Below are 10,706 nucleotides of genomic sequence, written 5' to 3'. Positions count from 1 at the left end.
CTGCTGTGTACCAGAGAGTCCCTCTCAGCCCCAGCGGGTGGTGGCAACGCTTTCCCAGGGCTTCATTGGTAGCCCTGTCCCCTGCCCCTGCCGGGCAGCGCCGTGCCTCGACTCCTGGCGAACTTTTAGCATCAGGCAGTGCTGGATTTAGGCTTAAGCTACTTAAACTACAGCTCAGGGCCTCACAATATGAGGGGCCTGACCATCACCCCCTCATTTTGCTTGCGCTTCCTCCCACATCTGTCAATATTCACCTGTTTGCTCTTGGTCCTATATTTAGATGGCCCAAGTTCTTTGGGGCAAGGGCCATATTTCTGTTCTACACATGTACAGTATCGGGCACAATGGGGGCGACATAAATAAGAAACCCACCCCGTTTTACAGTGTGTGTGTATATATCTATAGAGACATATATATATCTCTATAGAAAGATATAGGTATCTATAGAGATATATTATATATCTCAAGTTTTATAATGATCAGTTGGTAAATAAAGGAGATACGGGGGAATGACTCTCTAAATACGGACATTTTCATTCAAACATGACAAAAATATACATACGCTTTGGGTTACTTTTTATGGACACAGCTTAGGGCCTCAGCGTCCGGCTCCCCCTCGCCAGGGATAACGGCGACGACAACAATAAGCGGGCAGCGGGGAAACACCCGCCCCTCCCCAGGCCCGCGCGGGGCGCGGGGCAGGCCACGACACGACACGACACGACACGACACGACCGCCCGCTCCCTCAGGCGGCGCCGGCGCCGGCGCGCGCCCCGCTGCCCGCGAGAGGCGGGGCCAGGCCGCGCGGGGGCGCCGCGGAGCGGGGTCGGGGCGGCGCGCGGCCCCTTTAAGGCGCTTCCTCGCCTTTGCTGCACTGTGTCTTTAAAAGGCTGTATCCAGCGCCGGGCCGGGCCGGGCCGGGAGGCGGCGATGGCCATTGTTTGCCTGCGGGTGTTTTTCCCCCTTCCTCCCGCTCCGGTTCCTTGCACCGCACAGTTATAAAAGCAAAAGCGGGGCCGGCGAAGACATGGCCGAGCTGGGCAAGGGGGTCACCGCGGGCAAGATCGCCAGCAACGTGCAGAAGAAGCTGACCCGGGCGCAGGAGAAGGTACCTGGCAGGGGCAGGGGCAGGGGCAGGGGCAGGGGGTCCCCGGGGTCTTCCCCCTCCCCGTGTATGGGGCGGTGGCCCTTGGCCCTGCGGCGGGCCTTGCCTCGGCCCCGGGGTGTCGTGCAGCACAGCCCCTGGCTGCGGGACCCGGAGCCGGAGGATTAGAGGGTGACATCGCGCCCTTGCTCATCTTCTCCCGGGGCTTGGGCCTGCCCGCGTCCCCGCAGGCTGCTGGGGCTCATCTCCTGGCGTCCAGCTGCTGCTAAGGGGGAGGTTTTGAATCGTCTTTTTATTCCCCCCCCCCATAATCCCGCTTGGTGCCAGGGCAACACGCAGCGGGCAGTGTGCGCGCTCCTCTGCTGCCCGCGCTGCGCCGGGATTATCTGACATGTTATGCGGCTTGCATCTCCAGCCTGCCGTCGAGGCAGTGTCATCGCTGTCTCTCCCGCCGCGCGGATCTGCCATGGCTGTTCCTAGGCCCCGGGAGTTATCTTTAGACCGGCTCTAATCTGGGAGACGGCGGGTCAGATTTAGCGGTGCCTGCACTATGTTCAGCCTGCTCTACCGGAGCAAAGTACGTGTGAAACGCTAGCAGGTGGACTGGTTATTTGAGCCCCCAGCGCCCACCGAGTTGCACTCGTCAAGTGAGTCTGGAGCTGGGCCCGTTGGTTTGCCCGCCCGGGTGAGGCTCGTCACGGTGCCGGGAACAGCACTTGGATTCCCTGCTTTCTGCCCCAGACAAATGTCCTCCAGGCCTGGGGAGGTTACTTGATTCTTAACACCTAAATCTGTGGCCTTTTTGCCAAGAGGAACGTCAGCTTGGGCCAACTGGCAGGATGCTTCTCGCATGACTCCTCTCTAAACTCGCCACCGACTGAATTCATTCTGTATTAGCCATCAGATGGCAACCATATTTTTAGCCGGTCTCCGCGTGGGTGATTTCAGCGGATGACCTACAGGTGCAAGACTTGGTGCCAGCTCTTTGCTATGGTTAAAGGGGTGACCAAGAATAGAGATTGGCCTTTTATGTCTTTCCTCCACCTCGGACCCGAATATACAGACAGCGCTATCCTGGGGCGACAGCTCTGCAGATTTGTCCTGAAAGTTTAGCTAGCCCAGGCTCAGATTTTTCTCGCCTCTTAATGGTGATAACTCGGGGTGGGAGGTACCATAGAAAGCTTAACTGAGCCTCTGGTGTAATGGCAGGATAAGGGACGATAAATATATATAGTGTCAAAATGCCTGATTGCTGCCTCGAAGGAAAAAGAAACCAGCATGTTTTTACAAAAAATAGTAACAGAAACTCAACAACGAAAGAACTAAACTCCAAATGCAAGCGCAATGAGAGCGGTAGAGAGGTAACATCTGCTGGGCTGTGCACGAAGTAGACAGGCTTTATAATGTGGTGCATCCTGTAGCTGGCTTGGTCCAACCTCTTCGATGGAGACTGTCTCGTTATGGAAAAGGAGACTGCCTCGTCCTTTTCTCTGGAGGAATGGCTTACAGAAGTGAGCGACCCCATTCAGTTAGAAAACGGGGAAGAAACCTACAGGGGTACTGCTGTAGTTGCAGCATTTCTTTAGCTCTATATATACAGCACAGTAATGTGGGAAAGCCAAGTTAGTGGTTTTTATGCTACAAGCCTGATAAACTGATGGACTCTATTCATTGACTCCTTTCAAATAATATACCTCGCTGAGTGTCCGATGAGAGCGTGCAGTGCCACTTTGTGCCCTGAAATAAGAATTGGGTCATTTTAAAGCCAGAGGGTGAGCAAAAGTTTGCTGAGGCTAACTTGTGTACACAGCCACCCAAACATAAAACAAAAATTAGGGTTGGGCATCTGACCCGTCAAATACAGTTCAGTTATTTGACCGGTCAAATATTGGTTAAAAATTGCAGAAAAAATTGCCAGTAGGTCCAAGTAATACACAGGAAAAGGACAATTTTTCCATTAAGAAATATGTCAACAATAAAAAATCCTATTTCTGTAAAAAAACAAAACCCCCCCGCCCCCAAAATCAATGTAGTTGTTTTTGTAAAATTGCTATAATCTTTGGCCGGTTAAAAAATAGGCGGTCAATTGACTGGCTAATTGACAATATTTAACCAGCCCCTTGTCAACCCTAAAAAATTATCCTAAATGGACGTGGCTTGGGATTTTGCTTTCCTTTCCTTTCAAGGTCTGTTTTCTGCTGCATAAACAAGTTGACGGTGTCTCTGTTAAGCATCCTCTTCAGGTTTTGTATTTACAATAAGGATTCCTCTCTTCAGAATGATTTTTTTTTCCCTCTTTTTTTTTTTTCCCCTCCTTCAGCCTCAGTTCCTAGACTTTATGATCTCAGCAATTTTCTTCATGGTGAATTTGAGCCTTGTATTGAACAAAGAATGGTATCTTGTTCTTGAGGACAGAATTCACACTGGGACACTGTACACATCCCCTTGTGAGATGGCTATTATGTATAGTACGAAAGATGTCCCTTCAGATGGGGGGTTTGTATCTACTTATTGTCAAAGCTGTTGGTTTATTTCTGGAAGATGCTTTCTTAGGTCAGTTGGAAATAGCCAACCATCTTGTTGCACGTGTGATTTAGGAATGGGACGTGAAACCTCCCTCTCACTCAGTGATTCAAATTCATCTGGGAATTATAGTGAATAAAAACCATTTCCATCTGCTTTTTCATTAGTCTGCAAACAGTGAATCTCATGTGTCAGCCTGGTTACTGGTGGACAGGTATCCACATGGCAAAAACGACCATTAAATCACTCCCTTCTTTGCAGTCTTAACTGAGAAACTAGTGATTAACAGGCCTTAGAGCTAGTCGTAGTACAGTGTTTTTGTTGGTAGGACTCCAGTTTTGCTGCAAGACTGGGCTTGTCTACATGTGGCCCTTTTAAGTGGGATTAATCTGAAATTGCCATTTTTAAGGCTCATTGGGGCACGTATTCACGCGTGCATGCCCTTAATGCAACTTAACATTGTGATTTTTAGGCTAATCCCACCTAAATTTGATACCTGCTTAAAGCAAGTACCAAATTTAGGCTGGCATAGCTAAGTCTCATTAGCCCACATGTAGACGCTTAGTGTGCATTAATGTGGCGTGCATCAATGGATGCACACCATGTTAATGCACATTAGTGCGGCTATGCGTGGTCTAATGCGACTTGGCTATGCCAGCCTAACTTTGGTGTGCCTTAATGTGCCCCTAAATCTCTGCCTTAAAGGCGCGTTAAGTTTACATGTGTAGTTACACGTGCCTAGACGCACCTTGTGAGTATGTTCACACTCATACTACTTCTTGTATGTGCACACTTGGCTCTGCCTGCACAGTTATACCACCTCTGCTAGGCGGAGTAAGGCTGGTGCCCTCCAGCAGCTGGCAGAAGGTCCGTATCGGCATGCTTGTGCCTTTTGCCAGCTGCCAGGGCTCCTTCAGCCGGTAGTGTCAGGGTGTACCTTGTACTCTGGTGGCACAACAGCTGAGCAGAGCCACAGACAGCTACCAGAAGCGCTTGACTGCTCACTGGTCTTGGATGCGCAGAGCTTTTGGCAGCCGAGCGAGCTGTATCTGCAGGCTATGAGCTACTTCTCAACTATTGAAGTGGTCCTTTGTAGCTAAGTGTGAGGCATCTTGGGGTTACAGGTGTGGGAGAAGTGTTTATTGCTACTATCCATCTTGAAAATAACTGAAGGATCTTCTATTTTTGAGATTTGAAATACTGTACCTTTCATGGATTTTTCTCAGTTTGCTTTGAAGGAAGCTGTTGTCCCGTGAACGTTATGCAAGTTTAAGAAGCAGCCTAGTGCTTGTGTACTTATGTCATGGAATAAGCACACTACAATCTATTTTTCTTTCTTCTTTTAGCCTATAATAATCTAGTGGCTCAACTAGGGTTTAAATATTTCCGTTCTCTATTCAACGAGGTCACTTTTTATGGCACTTTTTTTTAAAATGCCATTTTATGTTCTGATTTGTGGGATCCTAACTTTGTCCCAGGCATTTGCTGTTTATTGACCATTGGTCTGCCTGAAGCCACAGATTCACTCAAATATTATTTTAAAAAAAAGTTTGAATGGTTTTAATGAATCATGGAGTTGCAGCTCTTCCAGGCCGAGGCTGAATTAAGGGCCACAAAAATGATGACCAGCTGCTTGTTGCTCAGCTGGTCATAACTGGACAGGTCACACAGACAACTGGCTTAGTCCTAACTGCACTGGCTGGTGAGAGCAGGGTATTAGAAATGATATTTGCTGTGGAGAGTAGTTTGGCATTTAAGATGTCTGGAGGTAAGCTGACAGGGTGAGGAGAGAAACAGTGTGGTGCATTTAAGGGATACAAAATGAAGAGGTTTTGCTTCTTCATAGGAGGGGTAATAGGTTATTTTCTTCCTTGCTGTCCCTGCTGTGTGGGTGTGGATGATCTGGGGGACTTGGTGGTCTAACAAAAACATAAGCCCCTTTTTACTCTCTGTTCATATATTACACGAAAAGACCTCTGCATCCAGATCAATCTTTCGTATCTTCACGGGAAAGCATTCTTCTAGAGTTACGACATAACATAGGGTGCACTCATTTGGTTTAAGCTGACACGCCAACGCCCACTCTATCTTTTCTCTCCTGTCTCCAGTCCCAGTCTAAAGAAGATAAAACCTGGAGGCATTCCTCCTAGGTCCAGCTGAGTTTCAGTCATGATTTATACTGTGCAAGGAGGGAGTAGTTTAGGCCACAGGACTGGAGGGCAGGATTCTGCCACTGACTTGCTGTGTTACCTCGGGCACATTACTTCAACTCACCCCCCCCCCCATGTAAACTGGGGGTCATTTCATACATCCATTTCTGTGCAGATTCTGTGATGTCCTAAAAATAAAATGTTCTGGAAGAGCGGAAGAGCAAAGGGTTGTCTCTCAGTTCCTCATGGGCTTTACATACTAAGTACCCCTCAAATGGATTTTCAGTGGACATAAAAGACCTGGGGAAAGGATGGTCAGTGCTGAGGGGGCAGTGCTGAGGGTCTCGGGCAATGTGGGCCCTGTTAGGTGAAGTTAGTGCGAGTCGTCCAGTGTGTAGAAGGAGGAGGGAAGGGCCCGTGCATTAGTCACTGCCCAGGTCTTTCATGAGTCTCGTGTTGGCTCTGCCCAGGGGTTGGAGGTTGGCTTGGGAGGAGAGGAAGAAAACAGAAAACAAGAATTAGAAGAGAATTATGATGCAACTAATCCTGCTCAAGGAGGTCCTGCACCTTCCCTTGGATCTCAAACTCTATTCCTGCCCTTTCTTTAGAGGGGGATGTTGCTGTGTGGGAAGGATTTAGCAGACGGGCAGGCCTTGCATTTTGGTCATACTTGGGCTCTGACTGCTCCCTTCTGGGATGGCCCATGGGTGGGACCCAACAGCTGAGGACTCCCTGGGTAAGACACTTGCCCATTCAGCTCAATGGGACTATTACCCCCGCCTTGAGTGGGGTCACAATTTTGTGCCCTGTTCCACAGCACCAAGCAAGCCCAAGCCAGTTGTCTTCATCTCCAAAGTCCCCTTTGAGCATTGCTGTCTGTGGCCAGCCTCTGAGCCACCCAGGTCTTACCCCACCGAGGACACTGGAGACGAGTCCCCAGGCCCAGATCTGCTTGGTATTTTGGTACCCAACTTCCAGTGGGAACCGGGACCTTGTGGGTGTGGGCCCAAGTCTTTTTAATGTGTGGGACCAGTGGCTTTTTAGTGGAGAGGAAAGGTCTGAAGGATTAGGCCTCCCTATTCTGTTAAACATGGTGGGGCTCATCTTTATTTTGCCAGAGATTCCTCCTGGTTGTTCAGAGCCTTTCATTCCTGCTTTTGCTTGGCATCCTCGTAGGGCCAGGCTGCAAGCCCTCTGCATAATGTCCGGCAGAGGCTCTTTTTGGGGCAGTGATCTCTCTCAGAGCTTCTTTGCCTGTCGTTCTGCGATCCAGTCCTTATGCCTTCAGCAGCCATGATCTGGGACTGCTGAAAACAGATCACTTTGGAGTTAATGCATTTTCCTGTAAGAAATGCAAAGCCTTGGGCCTCTTTCTGGTGCAGCTGGCACTCTTGCTCCATGATGTAATTTGACTGTTCTAGCGAGTCCTCTCTGAAGCTGTGCCTTGGGGGCTGGAGGGGTCAGAGGTTTGCACGGCCTGAGGTAGTACTTGCAAGAGGAGCGTTGATGGAAGAGTGGATCTGGACTTGGATTTACAATCGCCCCATAGTGGGTGGTATTCTCACAAAAGTGCAGTTGAGCATTATTATTATTATTCTTTTTTGTCCCTTCCTCCTTTGAGTCGCCCTAATTGTTTAATAGAGTAAAACCGTGTCATTTAATTTTTTTTCCAGCACCAGAAGGCTGCACAGCCCTTTGCAGACAAATAAGCCCACGATGGGTAGATTTGTACCTTTTAGACTACATTCGAGAGAGAGAGCGTAAGCTTTTGTGAGCCGAAGCTCGCGTCATCAGTTGCGGTGAAAGGGCGTGAGGAGGGACATGATGACTGAAGTGAGCTCAGGCAAGCTTACGCTGCAGATCTCTGATTTAGTCGGCCTAGAAGGTGCAAATTACCCTGTCTTCTGTCTGATTTAAGACTTAAATACCTCTCCGCTCGGATAAGACCAAGTCATTACCCTGAGGTGTTTTACTGTCTGGCTGGGTCAGGATCCCAAGTCAAATGATGCTGGTAACAAATCCCATTCTCTTTTCCCCCCTTATCGTTGCTCCCATCCTACGGCAGATCTCAGGTTTGCTTTGTGTGGACTCGACTTTGTCTTGGAGCTGCCACAGATTTTCGTGGAGGGAAGATGAAGGCTTAATGGGCTGATATGTGAATATGTATTTTCTCTTCCAGACATCTCCCCAGCTCCATCCCAGGGTGTGAGCTTTGCCGTTTCACGTGGGCTGTCTTGATAAAACATACTTGCCATATAAAGCCACAGACCTTGTCTGTGCGCACCTGATCCCACGGCGTCTACAGAGCACCCGTGGGTGTGGGGTACTCCCAAGTTACGCCAGCAAAGCCAGTGACAACCAGACTTTGCTTCTACCAAGTGCGTTGGCAGCTCACTGGTATCCTCAAGTGCGTGTGATTTGTAGCCGTAGAGGAGGTTGCAGCCCCCTTCTTCAGGGAGGTGCGGCTGATGGCCCCCGCGTACGGTGCACCCTGTCGATACCGCTCATGCTGGGAGCTCTGGCCCTGCCACTTTCTCGCAGGAAGTTGATGCAACTGTGAGATGCATTTCGCCAGTGGGCTATGCATTATCTCCCCTAGGACAAACTGGCCTTTTCTACACATGCGATGACAAGAACAAGAATTAAATTGATCGCTGATGGTTTCAGACCCTGCCCACACAAGGTGCTTGAGTCCCTGGACCGTTCAGTGATGTCTGCAGTTGACGGCAGTGCTGCAATGGGCAGTTTACTTTTTGACCTTCTGTCTCGGGGATGGTTTATTTGCCACGTTGGGCTTGCTAAGGAATAATCTGAGCATTTCAAATTGGGAGATGAAGGGGAAATTATAATAGTCTTATGTTATTGGCTGCTGATCTACGAGGAACTGAAATTTGGGTTTGTTTTCTTTTGTTGTTGGGGGTTTTTTTTTTTTAATGGCATTTTTGGGAAGAAGAAGGTGATCCACTTTGCACTGGAAATTCTGGAAGTAGAGTTGCATTTAAATAAAACATTCTGGGCCATAAGCAAAATCCTCTGCAGAAAAATGTGAGTTTCTGGCATTAGAGACTAGATAAATGTAATCCCTGACATGAGATGATGTTTGGACTTCAGGAAGCTCAGGCCAGCACTCTGTATTTTGGCTACCTTTGGAAAATGTTTCAACCTCTTAGACATTCATAAATTGGCTGCTGTTTTGGGAGGAATTCAGTCCCTCTGTTTCTAGCCAGGATCTATAAATAGTTTAGTACACAGTGGCCACATCTACACGAGATGTTTACTGTGGAGCTGACTAATTAACTCTGCTATAAAGCATCGCTGTCTACACGTGTGCCCCTATTAGGGCACAATAAAATAATACACACCGCCGTAGGCTAGTACCGCCCGACACAAGTACTATTCTACGGCAGTGTTTTTTAGCGTACCCCAATTCACGCGTAGTTGGTGACCGGGGCTGGCAAGGGGGCACAAGGGTGCTTCAGTGTGGCAGCTGCCTGCTAGGTTGGCTCCACACTGCAGCACCCGCATGCCCCTGCCAGCCCCTCCGCAGCACGTTGAGCCGGGTGAGAGCAGCCCCAGGCTGACCCCCTAGGCACTCTGCCGCTGGGTCTGCTCCGCCCCGACTCGATATGCTGTGGTCCTGGGCACATGTGCAAACGTGGTGGCTGGGAGCAATAAACTCTGGTGTGAACTGCGTTGGAGTTTATTCAGCCTCATTAATTGCATGTGCAGCTGTGTCCAGTAAATAGGAAGATGACTCTAGGGTCAGCAAGGAGCAAGCCAAACTTTTTGCCTTTTACAATGAGGAGTTTAATATTGAGTTGCATGGTTGCTTACGTGAGCAGATGAGGCGCTTTGGAAGTGTATTCACTTAACCTGCACGTACACTTACTTGATTTGAATGCACTGTTATGGTAAATGTCCACTCACAATCACAGTAAAGCGTGTGTGTACATTTAAAGGCTTCAATCATTGGAAAATCTTGGGAAAGTTTTTAATTGGGAGAAGATCTGGCGGTAACACAAAAAACCCAGGTCAAACAAAAATGCATTTTACGTAGAATCCCTTTTGCCTCTTTTGTATAAACTTCATTGGGAGTTCTTGGAAGATTATGACAGGTTTCCTTTATGTGGAGGAAAAACTTGGAAGCTAGAAGCCAATGCAGTGTTTTTGCCACTGCAATATGCATCATGCAGATAAGGCCTGAGAGCCAGCCAGGGTCACGCTGGAGAAGGGAGAGCTGCAGGCAGGAGGTGTGGGGTGTGTGTGCACACACAAGTGCACATGTGTACTGCAGAAGCCCTGTATAACTCTGCATTAATTAAGGTCTGCGGACTCCTTTTCCAGGAGAGCTTCTGCTCAGGTCTTTGACCTGTGGTTTATCTGCTTAATTGGCTTTCACATAATCTTTCCTGCTTTGGCTTCACTTCTATGCATTTGCATGAACGGCTCCCGAGTTCAGATAGTTTTTGCCTCTCTTTTTAGAAGGACGGAGAAGTCTAGGTGGCAGCTGTTCCATATGGGCTGGAGGGCAGGGCAGAGAGCACTAAGCGTTTTACTCTTTCAGAGTAAAGCATTACTCAGGAGTGACCAATCCAGTAGTAAACGTGTGCCTTGCTCACTTGATCGTGCACTGGTAAGAAATAAAAGCAGACTCCAGTGCTATTTGGAAATGTTTGCCTTTTCAGCAAAGGGAAATGATTACCTGCTCTGAAATGATTCATTAACTAGGTCATTCTTGATCAAGCATTTTTTTTTTTTAGGGTTTTTTTTAGGGTTTTTGTTTTTTTTTTAAAGTAAAAGAGTAACACAGAATTGAAACAACTAACCCAGCATATTTTCAGCAGAGGTGTTACCTTGTGATGAGGCCTGGAGTCCTGCAGGACTGCTGTAGAAAGATGGGGACTGAATCCAAAGGTTTGCACTTGTT

General features: G+C 48.4%; 1 protein-coding gene across 11 annotated transcripts in view; it reads left to right on the top strand.

Annotated features, from left to right (window-relative positions):
* The first annotated feature begins 888 nt into the window (after positions 1 to 888).
* The window catches only part of BIN1 (bridging integrator 1), a 128,946-nt gene continuing 119,128 nt past the window's right edge, over positions 889 to 10,706 (top strand). For all 11 annotated transcript variants that reach the window (XR_016442127.1, XM_090046073.1, XM_090046072.1 and 8 more), the window contains exon 1: positions 889 to 1,109. Coding sequence is in view for 10 of the 11 variants with exons in the window: in XM_090046073.1 (XP_089902199.1) it covers positions 1,029 to 1,109 (81 nt within the window). In the remaining variant the exon portion in view is untranslated. The remainder of the gene's footprint in view (positions 1,110 to 10,706) is intronic.

This window comes from Crocodylus siamensis, chromosome 4 (genome assembly GCF_052110815.1).
Source record: "Crocodylus siamensis isolate JL-2025a chromosome 4, ASM5211081v1, whole genome shotgun sequence".
Lineage (NCBI taxonomy): Eukaryota > Metazoa > Chordata > Crocodylia > Crocodylidae > Crocodylus > Crocodylus siamensis.
Note: the sequence above shows the minus strand (reverse complement) of the source record. Positions and strands in the feature narration are given on the sequence as shown.